The sequence below is a fragment of the Amborella trichopoda genome, chromosome 2 (assembly GCF_054954075.1).
Source record: "Amborella trichopoda isolate Santa Cruz 75 chromosome 2, AtrichopodaSantaCruz75HAP2 v2.0, whole genome shotgun sequence".
NCBI lineage: Eukaryota > Viridiplantae > Streptophyta > Magnoliopsida > Amborellales > Amborellaceae > Amborella > Amborella trichopoda.
Window position 1 is genome coordinate 48,323,962 of NC_142337.1, and position 18,530 is coordinate 48,342,491.

Here is an 18,530-nt window from a genome sequence, read left to right on the forward strand (position 1 = left end):
AGGGCCCACGGTTGTTTGAGAGAGGATTCCTCCTATCGGGTCCTCTCATTAGGGCCGACCTGAGACGACGAGAAATCTAGCCTAACCAGAGAGAAACCATGGATGAGATAGTGGGGCATGCCTCCCCTTAGGGCTTTCAAGAAAGGAGAGAGATTCTATTGGAGAGAGGGAGATATTCTAAGTAGGGTGTGCCCCCTTTGGTAGGTTATGAGAGAGAGAGATGAAAAGTATATATAAGAGATAATGTGTAGAGATTTTGGGTAGAGTATTCTCCTTTTTATAGTATTTGAACAAGATTGGGGTTTTTTTAGGGTTTTCTTTGGTTTACCACTCATGTGAGACTGAATATGCACCATTGAAATTGGGTGACTTGTGGGGTGAGAACTCTGAGCTCTCCATTCTATAGATGGACCATCAACATCCTATGGAAGGTGCTAGACAATTATCCTTCACTTTCTAAACTATTTTTCTATCAATTAATTCAAATATAAAATTAATATATCATAATATTATCCTTTATGCATACTTTCATACATTCAAAATTTCCTTCAGGCTTTAAACTTTTTAAAATCAATACTTTCTTATCTCTCAAGCCTGTAAGTTTGATCACAAAATTAGAGGGTGCTATAGGTGGGCGTGCCACCGATGGTGTTACTTAATGGGCCCCACCCAATATGCAATGGTGGGCCCAAAAGACCTATTAGGCCTCCTATATAATTTAATTTATTTTTATATTTTAAAAATACACAAAATTATTATTTGAATATTTAAATCATTATAAATCAATATTTGTTTGTATAAATCCAAATTTGAAAAATAAAATATCCAGAGATTTAGAAAAATTCAAATAAAAATTTTAAAAATAAAATATAATTAAAATAAACAAACTTAAAGCCTTGATGAGAAAATGATCCATATGGTCTATGAATAAATATCCCCCGGGGTACTCCATGTCCAACTGTGAAATACAAACCACACACGCTTTCTCAAATAGATAAAGAGTCGCAATCCTAGTATATGGATTTGAGGTCTCCCTGGAGACAAAACTAAGGTCATCCTGACTTGATGCAATCCATATCTTGATGGTGCTCTTGCACATGCACATGCACATGCACACGCTTCACCCTGAAAGGTGGTATGCTTTCTCGAAAATGGCTATTGATGTCCATGCTATATGGTAGTAAAAATGATGAGGCTTTGACCCCGTCTCTGAAGGCTTCCATCACACACAAGAGTCACACAGTCCCTCAGCTTACTCATCCAAGTATACTCCGACCTCATCAAGGGATAACCCGTATAACCCTCATCGGTACGATTCTTAGAGCTTAGGTAATATAGGTTTTTCCCAACCAGACCGACTTTGCACGTCATGTATGGTCAAGTATCAACACATATTGTTTGCTTAACATGGTCTACAAGGGATTACACTCCTACTGAATTCATGTTCCACTATATAATTTCATTTTATAAGCATTCGTAAGGCCGGCCACACACCCCCAACATGCTCACCTTTTTGTTTTGGTTATTTATCATAAAAAACAAATGTAATATCTCTATCTCTATCTCTCTCTTTCCCTCTCTCTCTTTTTCTCCCGTTGATACATTTCAAATACTAGCAATCTCTTTCATGCATTAAAATGCATACAATATATAGGGAAAAGTTTATGTAAAGCCGGGGCTCTAAACAATCAAATTAGAGCCTACCTCAAAAATTTACTAAAAGAGATTGTTTTGATGCCAAAATATCATCAAATTGATCATCTCGACATCAAGATGCAAGAACATAATAAAAAAATAGATTTCAAGTTTTGGAAATAATACATCTTGTAAAGCATTATATATATATATATATAAATGCTGTTGTAATTTGTAAATTCTATTTTATCAAGTGCCTATGCCAAAACATGGGATGGAGCTAAGGTAACTAGGCCAGCGCATTAAACTATGGCTTATTCCATTTTTCAGGGTAACAGAGTTCATCTAGAATTATGGGTGTCCCACTGTCTAACAGTGTCGCATGGTCAATATCCATGAATTGGAGAGAGCAGGAGGGCATTGGAACTAAGACCGCTCCATATGCCTGATAAACTGTCATCGACTGGTTACATTGTTGCATTATCAATTTTTCTTTTTTCTTGTTTTTTTTTTTTTTTTGGTGGGGCGAGGGGATGCGTATTGCTACTAAGATAAATGCCTTGTGTTGACATTCTATCTCCTAGAGGGCCATCAGTTTCTATTTTGAGTTATAAAGCTCGGTAGTGTCCTAGTGTTACTCATTGAAGCAAAGATGTAGTCTCTTCTAATTGCCTGTGGCTCTGTTGTTGGTTCCCTTTCATTCATTGTAGTGTTTACTGGTAAAATGGAAAAGCATCTTGTATTAGTTCTACTGTTATTTGGACATGGAATGGGGCATTCTTGTCTAAGTTACATATGAAATGTACTTGGTATAGAATCAAATGGCTTCTACGGAGAGAACTTATTAATATATTTGACTGTAATCTTGATGATCTTTTAGGATTCAAATGATGAAGTCATTGATAATAAGAAATATTATCAAGAAAAAGAGAATGAGAATGGTAGGATTGATTTCTATAGTGATGTGTGACATTCATTATAGAAAGTTGGATATGATTGTGAGAATTTTGAGGAATTAAAAAAAAAAAAAAAAAGCTCATGTTTAATTGTTCCAAAAAGGACGTGTTTTGAACTTTCTATCTAATATATTTCTTTCTTAGTGGGTGATAAAAGGAATCCAAATATATAAAGTCTTCGTTCTTTCATGTTGGGAGTTGTTTCGACCATCAAGGCATTAAATTTGAAATCTTTGCTTGTGATATTGAGTTACATGTGATTGTTGTACAATCTATCATTCAAAAATAATGTTGGATTGATATTTTAACTTTGTTTGGTTTCTTAATAGCTCTAGAAAACAAAAAACTGGATGCACTAAACAGATCCTTTATGCTTTCTCAATTTATTGTGATGCAGAATCAAGTCGCAGTTCCAATAAAACTTGTAAGTACATCAATGTGATTCTTATTCTTTTCCTTTTATATGGATGCATCTACTCTTTGTTGTTGGAGATTTGTTTCATGCTTTTCGATATGCTATCATAGAACCATTGCACCATGTATTCATTTAGTCACTTATATTACTATCATTTAATAGTTATGTGGAACATAGTTTCTACATTAGACTTGTAATTTACTACTTTCTCGTGTGTGAAAGACCATGTTCACTCACTGTGGCATACCGGTGGAGCAAGTTGAAGTTTTACATGTTGAAATGGAATCATATCTGTTGGTCATTGCAGTGGGATATAGTTTTCATAAATATTACCCTGATTCTCCATTTTATGGCGGTATTAGAGTCTGAAACATGTTAGACATTTCGTCACGTCAATGCTCTTAGTTGATTTTGGATACAATTTTTTGTGCTATGTTGAAGAGGTGACTCTTCTGTTTCTATCACCCGGATGTTGTGCCTTCTTGATAAGATTTCTTGTCTTATGAAACCATGGTTTCAAAGATATTGTTCAACAAATAAGCAAGACCCACTGCTAATTGCAGTCCTCATTGTCTTCCCTTCCCCTCAATCCTCCATTTAATTTTTAGCTTTGTTTTCTTTAATAAGTCAACATAATTTCTTCCCATCTTTTCTCTTATAGTTTGTTGTCCACTTCCTTACCAAGTGAGTCACACTGAACATGATATTTTTCTCGTAATATCAATACTCGCTTTGGTACATTTGAGTGGTATTCCTCGACATTTATATCGTGTCATTTAGGCACTTGATAGCTGTTTCCTATGGTCATTACATTTGACAAGTTTCTATCAAGTGGTGGACTATGATTCTACAAATGATGACCCTAGCTGAAGGGTGAGATACTTTCTTATGTGAAGTTATTATGAAACACACCATTTGTGAGCCTTAAATTCAATTTAGTCAAAGGAATGCATTGGCCAGCTTGGTTTGTGAGCATGGTTTTCCACTAGTGGAATTTATTCGTAAATAAAGGAGACTTATGCTTTCAACCCTTGGGATACCCACTGAAATAAGATAAAGTTTGTCTCCCATTGGAAGTCGTTGCTGATTCCTTTTAGATTTAACTAAATGAAATCAATTAGATATACAATGATAACAATGAATTGTGAGTATGTTGGTCATGAAATGGAGGAACTGGAAAGGTCGAAATTGATGTGGAGATCAACAAAATATCTGCTCTTGTCTTCAAGTTGGATCTAGCATCTAGTGTTGCATGATTTCTATGAGTGTTGAGCTTGCCAAATAGTAGGGTGAAACATGTCATTCGAAGAGTTTGACGTGTTACCCTTGGTTTTTTCGACGATAATATGTTCCTTCAAAGTTATACACATTACTGTCTTGTATGGTCAACCCTCCATAGCTCTGTCAACTTGCTAAGCGTTATTTAAACACTAAAAGTTTTGAAATGTTCATCAGCAAATAAACCTCCATATTGACTAGGCATTCATTTAGGATTAGTACCATCTAAATATCATCTCTAAGTAATTTTTGTATCTTTCTGGATTTGAAAAAGTGAACTTTTTGGCCGAATATCCATCTTCATAATGGAAAATTTTACTTCCTTCACATAAATCAATACAATAGTAACTGATATTGCATGCGTGAATTTATATAGTCCTGTTTTAATGTGACGCTGACCAAATCAATACATTGTGTGCTTCCCCCCACCCTCTTCCCCACATGAATCCATTTTTTATTTGGATGAAGACCCAAAAACCTTCCTAAACACCTTAAGTCAATCTCTTAATGGTGGAAAAACATGACTGTATAAATTCATGCGTGCTAGAATTAATATTGCGTGTATTAAAGAATGCTACTACATGAATATTTTGTAGCCAAAATTTCAATTAGCTTCTTTGAACAGGAATTTTTGGTGTGAATGATATTCTATAATAATATCTCTTTCGATATCCATTGATAAAAGCATTGTTATTGGAAATGCCTGAGATTCCGAGTTGTTTTAAGAATTAGAATTGTGGAATTGCAATTGGCTAGAAGACTCCTTTTTTCAGAATTGACTTCCGTATAAGGGGAATCGTGGGAAACTAGATTCCTACATTATAAGAACCGATATTCGACCCAATAGGAATCTAGATTCCAACCTCTTTGGAATAGAGTTTCCGACTATTTGGAATCGACCATATGGAATCGAGATTCCTCCATATCTAGAATTGAGATTCCGACATCTTTGGAATCAAGTTTCTGATGTATTTGGAATCGAGATTTATATCAGTATAAAATCGAGTTTCAACCTACCTAGCAATCGAGATTTGTAACTCTATATGGTCAAGTTTTAACCCCCTTAGAATCAAATTTCAATCTACCTAGCAATCAAGATTTGTAACTCTATGGGGTCGAGTTTCAACCCTCGTAGAATTAAGATTCCTACATTCAAGACATCTTGTGCCTCATCAACTTATAACCACATGAAGCAATGAAGATCAAAGTCTCTAAGAACTGAAGAAGGGTTCCTTAGATTTTGACAATTGAGCCTTAGGCAAAGACACAGAAGTATGGTCAATTAATAGACATTCGTAGTGCACAAAGTGGTCTAAGAAGGGTGAGGACCTTAAACTTTCCCTTAACTTGTCCCAAACCCGGTTAAAGGAGGTGAGTTGTGCTGGGTAGGCAGCCAAAGTAAAACTTTGTCAAAACTTTAGTCGATGCCAAATAGTTGGGAAAAAGCTCTAATGATGATGTGAAGATGATTTTGAAAATGTGATTTTGATTTCATTAGTATAGTTCAAAATACGATTTTGTCAGTGCCATGGTGTTGTCCTATTTGAACACAAATGTAGATTCGAGAATCAATCAATAGTAGAAATGCGATTCTACAAGTGTTGGAATTGAGATTCATAAAATAAGGAACCGAGATTCTTGGCTTTATGGAAACAAATTTTGTCAAGATTCCAATAAGGAATCATCATATCGGGATTTTGAATCGGAGTCGCGACGTTGGGTAAGAGATTTTAGTGGCTATGGATAAAAGTATGTATCCCAAGTCATCTAACCGGTTTGAGAATGAGTCACAAAGTTGAGTTAGCTGTTATGCATTCTAACTTCAACATAAGTTTTGAGTTTCACAACCATGCTTGAGATATGTGACAATAACCAGTAATATATAAATGCATTCCACCTTTTGGCTTAACTTTATAAGTTGTAAAATGCTATTTACTGCTAATAGATGTTTCCATGTTGAATTACGGAAAATTATAAAACCCCCCCAATACACACTATCTATGCATCTTACCCCATCCAACTCGTTTCTCTCACTTTTTTCCCCACAACAACCTTTCTTCGCAAAAAACCCCCCAAACCCAAAAGGAATAAAAAAAAGAAGACTAAAGTATCCTTTTTGACACGCCCTTCTCTCTCCTATTTCCCATTTTTTTATTTACCCAACCCACTATCTTCTTGCGATTTGTCTATTCCCACGTCCTTCTCTCTTACGGCCTGAGCTCCCTCTCCATCCCTCGCTTTCTCTTCGGCCCGAGCTCCCTCCTCTCACGCTCTCTTTCGTGGTTGAAGTTCTCTCCCTCTCTCTCTTCGAAGGAACTTTGATCCAAGCTCTCTACTACAGTTTTGTCTTTGTGAAGGCTCTAGCTCTCTCCCTCTCTCTCTATGAAAGATATCACAAAATCCTGGGCTCTCTATAAAGGCCCGAGCTCTGTCCCTCTCTCTCTACGAAAGATACCACTGGGCTCTCAATTTCTTTGTCCCAGCCCAAACCCGATAGCCTGTGCTCGATTTTTAGTTTACCCCAAATCAGCCCCATCTAAGGTAAATCTTAATTTATTTTTATTTCATAAAAAATAGAGCAGATCGCTCAAATCTGTTGTTGGGTTATTGTTCTTCGAAATTTGTTGTATTTGATTTGTCATTGACAATGAAGAGATGGATTGCTCATGGATTACGATATGTTGAAGTTTGCTTTGTTGTACTCTTTTCTTTTGGTTTCTTTGCATATTTTTCTCTAGCTCAGCATATAAAATCGAGGTCTTGTTTCATATCACGAAGCATATATAGCAATGCAACAATCCAGCGTCATTGATACTTGGCCTTTTGTACTTGATTATGGTTGATTGCTTCTCAAATGCCACTAGTTGGCTATTTTTTAGTGGTTGTTAATGTAGCAGAACAGTCATACTTTCAAGGGACTAGGGCAGGGAATATGGTCGGTGATATGCAGATGAGTACCATTTCATAGGATTAAGTTCAGGATGAATTTAGGGATGGTGTGGTGGAGGATATTGCTTAGGAATGGAGATGTCTGACTTAGTTGGAAGCCCCATAGTGTGCCTTGGAATGTAGGGCATATTAGAAGCATTTTGGCAAGAACTTATTAAATGCGATATATATGTTTTGTTTTTATTTGATGAACCATCGTCTTTCTCTTGTTACAATTTAGTTATTAAGAAAAAAATGCGTAGCTCTTATTAATTTTAATAGTAGCTCTTTCAAGAAGAAAAGATATATTGTCTATACTGTTAATTTTATTGTCTATATTGCTAGTTATATAAATTGTGTTTATCTATATTGTTAGATTGAACTGTAGCCAAGAGATGGTATTATTTATCTACAAGAACTTTAGGATGAGGTTTTAAATGCATTGGAATAATTTATTAGCGGTATATGTTTATATCCACAAAGTCATTAGTTTTGTATTTAGATAATCATTGGGTTTGTTTATATGTGGGGTGTAAATTATTATAAATCTTGTGCAGGACAAAATAAAATGAGTGATAGCATATTGATTTATTGTATTTTTGGTAGAAAACTCCAATCAAATGTCGATGGGACTTTGGATTATATTGGTAGTGATGTATGTACATTTATAATTGAAAGTAAAACTAGGTTAGATGACCTGCGAAAATACATAGCAGAGCGTTTCCTGCTAGACATACACTTCGTATCATTGAGGTATTTTGTCCCGAGAAATATAAGATTTATTGTGCATCTATTCATTGAGGTTGATATTGAGAGGATGTTGAATGCACATAAAGGCGAGAATAATCTATTAGTTTATGTATTTTCTGGGAGCGAACAAATGGGTGGAAGTATTTCACGTAATACTAGGGCAGTCAAAGAGGTCAGACCCCCTCAATCCTCGAATATTTTTCTATCTAGTTCTGAACAAAGCAATGTACCAAGGTTTCTTTGTTCATGGGAGGATGCACTTACCGGTATAGGGCAACAATTTGAGTATCTAGATGACTTTCGAGAAGCCCTTAGCAAGTTTTCTATAGCACATCACTTCACGTACCGTCTTGTTAAAAATGAGGGGTATCGCATAAGGGCGAAATGCAAGGGTGATGGATGCAAATGGGAGAGATATGCTTTGAAGTTTGACAGGACGAATGCTTTTACCATCAAAACATTAAAAAGAGAACACTTTTTAAATTCTAGGACCCACTGGTGTTTGTTTATGCATTAGCGCACATATATTGGATATGCCATTGTTCTCTATCCTTTTTTATTGGATATGCTACTTGTGGTTATTTTTTTATGCTAATTATGAAAATACAATTAGCAATGCAAGACCCGGAACAATTAAGAGGCACAAGAGAGCCATCCATTTCATCAAGTTAAAGGCAAGAGGTACGATGGTCTATTTGTTTTAGTTAATGATTTACATTAATTAGGTATTTCTCATGTTATTGACTATTATCATTTCTTGTTAATTTTCATTTTAGGAGAGAAATATATTTCGTATTGATGAATCAACTCAAGCCCTAGCAAAATGGAAGCTCGATCAAAGATAGGTACCTCTAATTCAAAAGACCGGGTTGAGCCTCGCATATCAATTGCAATCTAGTGAGAGCATTTATAGGGAAATTGTGCAAGGATACGAATACTACATTTCTAAGCATTGGTGAAATGGCTCTAACCCTAGATGATGTATGGCAAATATTAAGGATACCCGTAATATGTGAGCATGTAACCAGCATCAGGCCTGAATACTATATTGCTTACAACAAGAAGTATCTGGGAAATTGCCCTAAAGACGTTACCTCGATGCGTCTAAATCATATATGGTAGAGGAGTAGATTCGGCCAACTACCAAAAACGCCTACCAAATTGTAACTCACACAATACACACGAGCATCTCTCCTTCATTTAGTCGGCACAACTATATTTGTCGACTCATCTAAAGAATCGACGCTTTCAATATACCTGCAATTGTTTTGATATTTTGATGAGGCATAAAAGTATGCATGGGGTGCTGCGGCTCTTGCTTTCTTGTATCGTTTATTATCTAAGGTCGCAGGTGGGAAAAATAATCATTTTAGTGGGTCAGCGACCTTACTACATGTATTTCTCATTATCTATATTAATTTTATATTTACAATTTTCTTTGGTTTCTTACTTTTTACTTTTTCTACAGTGTTGGATCTATGAGTATTTTCGAGCTCTAGCCACCAAGCCTACATTGCTTATCAACCTAAGAATGCCTAAGGCTTGCATGTGAAAGAAACAAGCACACAATAAAAACATCTCATTTGATAACATCTCGTTTGATATGGTTAGTGAATGGCTTGTGTGCTTATATAATCTAGTAGATAGTCAACTTGTGCTTATAATCTAGTAGGAATGTCTTGCCTTGTTATTAATGTCTCATGCTTAGTTTTGTATGAGGAGTCACATGAAATTGCATAGTACTTCATGTGTCGATCATATCTCCTTAGTTTCAACATTGCAGAGTACTATATGCTCGATCGCGTGTTGCGACAATTTGGGAAGATGCAAGGTATTCCTGTTACACCACCCAAGTGGGATAGGAGGGAAAAGGTCGGTATACACCCCACAAATTGGACTGAAGAATTGGGTAGGCAGATTAAAAATTGAAAACAACGAGAACGTAATGTTGTTAAGGCACCCTTAGATAAATCTGGTGGAGTACCTACATAAGAGTGCATGGCCCAGTACACCATGTTTACGCAAAGAAAAACCCCATTTCACCCTCGTCGCATTCGCAATGCCATGTACAACCCTTCGCAGGCCAATCCCATGTACAACACTCCGTAGGCCAATCCCAAGATAATAGATTGGTATAGTATTTATTATATGTATTTTCTTATTTTATCGGCCTAATATATCTTAAAATTATGAACAATATATCTACTGGTCAATTTTGTTTTTTTCATTTTATACTTGCAGCGACATACCTATATAGAGTTGCTACAAGCTGCACTTAATAATAAAGTATTAGTCGGTGAATCCAAACGTTATGTACAAGCGGCTCATGATTTGCTACTGAATAACACTTCTGTAGAAAGAGGTGCCGAGGAGATAGTGCAGACTATGGGTGGAGAAGTAGAAAGTGAGAGTGAGGAAGATGGTGATAGTGAAAGAGAAGAAGACGATGATAATAGAGAAGAGGATGATGATGGAGAAGAGGATGTTGAAGGCCACGATGATGGTGATAGTAATAATGATAATGAGAGAAAAACAAAGAAAAAAGCTGATCACTTTCAAATGTCGGTATTGCAAGAGGAATCGAGGTAGAATTTGCAGTCGTGAAGAGATGGGAATGCCGACGATGAACTCGATGTGAGGGGAAAGAGTGTTCTCAGTTGGCCAAAAAAGCGTTGAGGTGGAGAAATTGACCTTTTTTTTTTTTTTCTTGGATATATATATTTGAAAAAACAGATGTTAAGAAAAGAATATGGTTGATATTGATCGCCATTCATATGTGTTTTTGGATTTGATCGGTATATTTGAAACCAATGTTTTAAAAAACGCCGAGTCGAATCGGACTCGCCCGGTTCGACTAGGGAATCGGCGCAGTCTGTGCCGGTTCTGGTATTTTACACGAAATCGCCCGATTCTAGAGAGAACCGGGTGATTCTGTATAGTGAATCGTCGATTCATTGTACTGAATCGGCGAGTCTCGTGAAGAACACGGGCTGTACGGTGTTCTTCACGGGTTTCTTCAAATTTTGCCTATTTTTTGTTGCAATGTGATCGAATGTTCAGGCTTTATGCAGCTTTTTTCAGCCTTTTCATGCATTAAATGGTGGAAAAATTTCAATTTTTTGGATCATGAAGTTGTGGGTTTTAGAGTTTCCGCTTTTTGTTTTGTTTCATGCCAAATAGGGCATGAATCTGTGAAAAGTTTAAGGCATATTGATCTTAAATGTGTTTATTAGAAATTTCTGTTACGAATTTGTGATTATCTTTGAGAAAAACAGATTAATTTGGAGATTGAAGCCACGGGTTCACGAAACCAGGTAAGAACTCCGCGTTTTTTTTTTTTTTCTGCCATTTGATCAATTTCAGTCCATATTTTGAAAATAATCAGTTAAATTTGTAGGGTTTTAAATCTTTATCGTGTTTTTTATCATTTACCATATTCAACTTTATTTAATTTACTCAATTACAGCCTGAGTTTTTAGAAGAACACAGTGATATCTGTGAAAAAAAAATTTCTGCTGTTTTTTTTTTTTTTTCCGCCTTTCGATCTATTGTTCACGTTATATTACAAATAATGTGTTAGATTTCTAGGGTTTTGAATCGTTATAGTCATGTTTATAATCAGATGTATTCAATTTGATTTGATTTATTCAATTTCAGCTTCATTTTTTAGATTCAATGACTGTTGTCTGTGAAGAACTGCGTTTTTTTTTTTTTGTTTGGCTCAATTTAATCGATTTGATTTGATTTATTGATGATAATGTGCTCATAATTTAGGGTTTTGATTCCTTATAGTGTTGTTTATCAAAACATGTACTCAATTGGATGTAATTTATTCGTTTGGAGGTGGATTTTTTAGTTGAAATGGTTGATGTAAGGTGGCTCTGTGAAGAACAGATTTTTTTTTTCTTTTTTTTTTTGTAATTCGTGATCGAATTTTTTGAAAATTTGTGATTTTCCGAAAAGATGTGAAAATCGTGATAAGGTTTTGATTATCATGAGGTATTAAACCATATTTTTAATTTTTATTGTTTGAGTTTGGTATACATTTTTTTTTTTTTTTATCCGTGATCGAATTTTTTGAAAAATGATGATTTTCCTAAAAGATGTGAAAATCGTGACCAGGTTTTGATTATCATGCGGTATTAAACCATATTTTTAATATTTATTGTTAAAGTTTTTGTTGAAAAAATTGTATGTTGATAGATTATTTATGCAAAAAAATGCATGTTATTATATTTTTAATGCAAAACTGCATTTTTTTAATTTATTGTTAATGCATTTTTTAGTTGGAATGACTGATGTTAGGTGGCTCTGTGAAGAATTGTTTTTATTTGTTTTTTTTTTTTAATACATGATCAATTTTTTTTTTAAAATCATGATTTTTCGAAAAGATGTAAAAATAGTGACCAGGTTTTGATTATCATGAGGTATTAAACCATATTTTTAATATTTATTGTTAAAGTTTTTGTTGAAAAAATTGTATGTTGATAGATTATTTATGCAAAAAAATGCATGTTATTATATTTTTAATGCAAAACTGCATTTTTTTAATTTATTGTTAATGCATTTTTTAGTTGGAATGACTAATGTTAGGTGGCTCTGTGAAGAATTGATTTTATTTGTTTGTTTTTTTAATACATGATCAATTTTTTTTAAAAAATCGTGATTTTTCGAAAAGATGTAAAAATAGTGACCAGGTTTTGATTATCATGAGGTATTAAACCATATTTTTAATTTTTATTGTTAAAGTTTTTGTTGAAAAAATTGTATGTTGATAGATTATTTATGCAAAAAAATGCATGTTATTATATTTTTAATGCAAAAGTGTATTTTTTTTAATTTGTTGTTAATGCATTTTTGAGTTGGAATGACTGATGTTAGGTGACTCTGTGAAGAAATTTTTTTTTTTTTTTTTTTTTTTAAGTACATGATCGATTTTTTTTGAAAATCGTGATTTTCAGAAAATATGTGAAAATACTGACCAGGTTTTGATTATCATGAGGTATTAAAGCATATTTTTAATTTTTATTGTTAAAGTTTTGTTGAAAAAATTGAATGTTGATAGAATATTTATGCAAAAACATACGTGTTATTATATTTCTAATGCAAAATTATATCATATTTTTAATGTAGTTTTGCATTAAAAATGTATTTCCAATTTTTTAACATTTGAACGCAAAAAATACATGTTGTTAAATTGTATTATCGTGAGGAATTAAAGTGAATATCATTGTAAAAAAATCGTGGCATATATGACAATTATCTTATCTTGTGTGATGTAAATTAAATGGTAAATAGTAGTTCATGCAAGGAAAGAACGTATCAATATTCGCATATTCATGCAAAGAAATGAAAATTCTTAATGTAGTACCCTCATTTCTTATTGCATTCCTAACAAACGATATTTGTAATGAATTTTAATAATTTTTTCGGATTTTTTTGATGCTTTAATCTGACCGATTCAACAGGTTCACGATCCGGATCGTCGATTCGCCTATCCGGGTCGGTTTTTGAGGTGCCTAATCCGGGTAACCGATCTGCTTTTTAAACCATTGTTTGAAACAGATGTTACGTAAATGATGTGGTTGGTATATATTTTGATGTTGAGTTTGATATATATTTTTAGATTTTATATGAATGTTCGAAACATATGTTAAATCAAGGGTATGTTACGTCAATGAGAGATCTCTCTTTATGTGCTTTTTCAATTATGAAGGAGTCATCAAGTTGGAGGTTGTTTATTTTTATGACAATGTAAGGCCCGGGAACATCTAAGCCCCGACCCCTAGCCAAGGCGCAACACTGCTTGGCTATTAAGTTAGATTTCATGCCCAAGCCCTACAGGGTTGTTCTGGGCTCAACTGCTTGACCCATTGTCACCCTTTCTACTATGCTACTAATTATCATGCATAATGTACAATAATTATAGTATGGTAACTCCTTCATGCATTATTCATAAACTATATATGTAAAGTTGCTTGTCAAGTATATAATACCACAAACATACCTTTTATCTTTATTTAATGGTGGAGATTGGCATTATATTGTTTATGTTCTAGATGGTGAATGGCTAATTAGCATTCTCTACATATATATCTATATACATATACATATATACATATGTCATGCATTTACTAGAAGAGTAAAATGGAAAGAATGATTTTTGTTTTGTTAAGACATTCATAGAATGTAAAGGTACCCCCAAAGGCTAACATATAACACCACTAAAAGAAACACCAAACTCATTTCTCCCTATTATTAGCTAACATATAACACCACCAAAGGCAAAAAAACAAAAACAAAGAGGAAGGTTGAGGGGCAGCACTCCGACAGTAGAATAATTCGCACTGTCAGTAGAAGAACTCGCTCCGGCATTCTGAAAGGCAATGCAGGCTCTGGAGCCACATCGCTCCGGCAGTCCCATGAAACGCTCTGGCAGTCAACTTTGTGGACAAAATGCGCTCCGGTAGTCCAGAAGCTCGCTCCGGCAATAGGTGCTCTATAGCCTCATCGCTCCGGCAATTGAATAGATCGCTTCAGCAATGAAGACATGCGCTCCGACAGTACAAAGACGCGTTCCGGCAGTACAGTTTCTGGAGACGACGCGCTCCGGCAGTCTAAAAGCATGCTCCGGCAATAGATGCTTTGGAGCCACAGCGCCCCAGAAGTCTGAAACCACGCTCCGGCAATAGATGCTTTGGAGCCACAACGCTCTGACATTGTAGTAGTGTGCTTCGGCAGTGTGCTCAACGCTCTGATAATATATGAACACGCTCTGGTGGTACACCTTTTGGAGACATTTTGCTCCTGCAGTCTATTAAGGCACTCCAGCAATAGAGGCTCTAGAGCCATAGAGCTCCAACGGTGTAGTAGTGCGCTCCGGCAATGTATTCAACACTCCGGCAGTAGCTGAACATGCTTCGACATTATGTCTTCTTGAGACATTTCGCTCCGACAGTCTATTAAGGCACTCTGACAATAGAGGCTATGGAGCCATAGCGCCCCGGCAGTGCATACGGTGATCCGACAATCCTTACAAAGAGCTCCAATGCTTGATACATACGCGCTCCGACAGTATGTTCTAGACTATTCGCTCCGGCAATTGTATACTGCGTTCCGGCAGTATGCCACTTGGGACCGATGGTCAGCCCCAATTGATTTTTTTTGCAGGGGAAGGGCATTTCCCTCCAAAAAATAACAACTTTTTACCTTGGGGGGTTTTGCGAAGAAAGGTTGTTGTGGGAAAAAACGTGAGAGAAAAGAGTTGGATGGGGATAAGTTACCTAGATAGTGTATATTGGGGTTTTTTTTATATATTTCCTTTGAAATTATACCAAGTGTACTGTAAAATAAGGGTTGTCTTCTTATTTTCCAGTGTCCTCTTGGTTAAGGGCTATATTGGATGTGATTTGAAGAGGAGAATTTTAGGTCTCGACGATTGAAGACTTTGAAATGTTCAAGCTTCGGCCCTACTTGGGCTTTGAAATGTTCAAGCTTCAGCCCTAATTGGGCAGTTGTTTCACTCAGTGCTCCGTTGGACATTTATGGTTCATTTGTTTCCCAGAAAGAGAGAGTGCAAGACAACTATCCTTTTCATATACGTTAATGACATTGACAGTATTGAAGATTTAACTGATTCTGGTTCTTAAATGAAAGGGAAAATTACGTACATATCCGTTATAGTTTGTGTTATTATAAAACTACCAAATAGTTTTTGTTATTACCTATCTGTTCATTTTTTCATGTCATAACGAAAATTAAAAAAAGAAGAAGATAATTTTACCCTTTTTCTGTTGTTCAACAACTTAATTCAATGCATTTTTGGTGGTTTAACAACCAAAATCAGGCCAATTTCAGTTTTTGAAAACTGAAAATTCAAAATTTTATGTTGTTGAAGAACGGAAAATTTTAAATTTTAAATTCTTCAACGAAACTTTTTCGTTGGTACTCTATGTATTCTCTTTATGGATTTTCCCTTTTTTGGTTGTCGAACAACCAAATTCAATGGATTTTATGTTGTTCAACAACCGAAATCTTCTATACCTTTCTTTCACTCCCGCTTTAGTGGTCTTTTCCTTTTAAACCTTTCCCGATGTTTTTTCATGTAGATTATTCATTATAGAGAGAGAATGGAAAAACATAAGAAGAGTTTAAATCCTAAGGTAGAGAGAGAATGGATAAACATAAGAGAGAAAGGAAAAACATAAGAAGAGTTTAAACTCACCCAATCTAAGGTATAAAGAGAGAAGGGATAAACATATGGGAGAGTTTAAAGAGTAAATAAGAGTTTAAACCCACCCCATGTTTATCCATTTTCTCTTTATACCTTGGATGGTTTAAACTCTTCCTTACCATTTGAACTCTCCCCTATGTTTATCCATTCTCTCTATATCTTGAGTGGGTTTAAACCTTTCTCTATTTTTTATCTATTCCCTCTTATATGTTTATCCATTCTCTCTCTATAACTCATTTTTATGTTCCATTAAATTCACTTGTACTGAAAAAGAGAAAATCCAAAAAATGTGCAGAGTACCTACGAAAACAGTTGTCGATTTCAAAAATTTTGAATTTTTTGGTTTTTCAAAAATCAAATTGGTCTGATTTCGGTTATTGAATAACCAAAAATCCATTGAATTCGGTTGTTCAACAACCGAAAAAAAGGTAAAATTATTATTTTTTTAAATTTTTTTTTTATTATGACATAAAAAAACATAAAGATAGATCATAAAAACTATTGAGAGTTTTGTAATAATATAAATTATAATGGAGATGTTTGTAATTTTTAATAATTTTATCAATGGTTTTCAATGTTGTCATACTTCCTTGGTCTAGATATCATATTTTTGGTTTTGGAACTTTGCGAGGGACTTGTGCTAATCTTTTTTATTTGATTATTTGTACCAGGGCTCAAAAAACGGTGGCATTTGCGGTCTTGCAAGGCTGAGAGAGAGAGAGAGAGAGAGAGAGAGAGAGAGGGTGCGAGGCAGGGTTAAGTTCGATTAAGGTGAGCAACTGAGAATCTATGAATGGCTTGGCCCCTGTAAAACTCCTACTCCAGAGTTGCACCACCATAAACCACTTCAAACAGGTCCACCACCCTCTCATGGCCCATGCAAACAATGATCCCTTTACACTTGGCCGCCTTCTCAACCTCCTCTGCAACTCTCAGTCTCTCTCCTATGCTCAATCCTTTTTCTTTAGCATCACTAAACCCAACACGTTCCCCTTCAACACCGTCGTCATCAGAGCCCACTCAACTGGTCCAAACCCCCAAAACTCAATCTTCTTTTACATTTACCTTCTCAGAGCTGGCCTCGTGCCCGATGCTTACACTTTTCCCTTTGTCTTCAAGACTTATGGTCGGTTTCAGCCTTACTTGAACACTTCATGGCTAGGCGTTCAAATTTGGATTTGATACATATTTATATGTGGGCAATGCTTTGATCCACTTATATTCATTTAATGACTTTCGTATGTGTGCACACCATATGTTTGACGAAATGGATGTTAGAGATTTGGTTTCTTGGAATTCGATGATTAACAGGAATGCGAAGTGTGGGGATCTTGAGGAAGTGAGGCACTTGTTTGATTTGATGGGAGTGAAGAATTTGATCACTTGGATCGCAATGATATCTGGTCATGTCCAAATGGGTCAGTTTAAAGAGGGATTAGATGTGTTTTATGAGTCACAAGCTTGTGGGGTTAAGCCGCATGAATTAGATGTGTTTTATGAGTCACAAGCTTGTGGGGTTACGCCGCATGAATCAATATTAGTCAGCGTGCTTGCGGCTTGTGCTCACGTTGGCGGGATAGAGCAACGGCAATAGGTGCACGCCTATGTGAAAGCTAATGGCATGCACATGAGTGTCATCATGGCTATGGCTCTCATGGACATGTACACGAAATGTGGGCGCTTAAACCTGGCTTTAGATGTGTTTCATAGCATGCATGAGAAGAATTTAATGGCATGGACAACCATGATCAAGGGGATGTCCATGCAGGACCATGGTACTGAGGCACTAGAGCTCTTCACTCAAATGGAGGAGGGTGTGACCCCAGACCATATAACTTTCATTGGGGTTTTGTGTCCTTGCACCCATGCAGGGCTAGTGGACAAGGGGCTTCGTTATTTCAAGTCCATTAGTGAAGTTTATGGAATTTCCCCTAAAATTGAGCATTATGGGTGCCTAGTTGATTTACTAGCTAGAGGTGCGCGGCTACAAGAGGCGTTATGTGTTATTAAGGACATGCCTATGGAGCCCGATGCTCGAATATGCAGGCCTCTGTTAGCAGGTTGTCGATGTCACGGTGAGGTTGAGTTAGCTGAGCTTGTTGCTAATCACCTCATTGAGCTAGAGCCCAATGATAGTGGGGTTTATGTGCTTGTAAGTAATATGTATGCAGCTTCAGGTAGGCATGAAGATGCTAAGAAATTGAGGCTTTTGATGAGTTCAAAAGGGGTGGTGAAGAACCCTGGTTGTAGTTTGTTTGAGTTAGAGGGGACGACATATCAGTTTATAGTGGGAGACGCATCACATCCGCAAACGAGAGAGATACAAGAAAAGTGA

At 35.8% G+C, this 18,530-nt stretch overlaps 1 protein-coding gene across 1 annotated transcript; it reads left to right on the top strand.

Moving 5' to 3' along the window:
- Positions 1-17,834: 17,834 nt before the first annotated feature.
- Positions 17,835-18,530, top strand: LOC148783257 (pentatricopeptide repeat-containing protein At3g29230-like). The gene has a single exon (XM_088859850.1). It carries the CDS (start codon positions 17,835-17,837, stop codon positions 18,528-18,530), a length of 696 nt encoding a protein of 231 aa, XP_088715976.1.

Excerpts from the sequence above, each read along its gene's own strand:
- LOC148783257 (XM_088859850.1), top strand. The coding sequence starts at position 17,835 with ATGGCTATGGCTCTCATGGACATGTACACGAAATGTGGGCGCTTAAAC.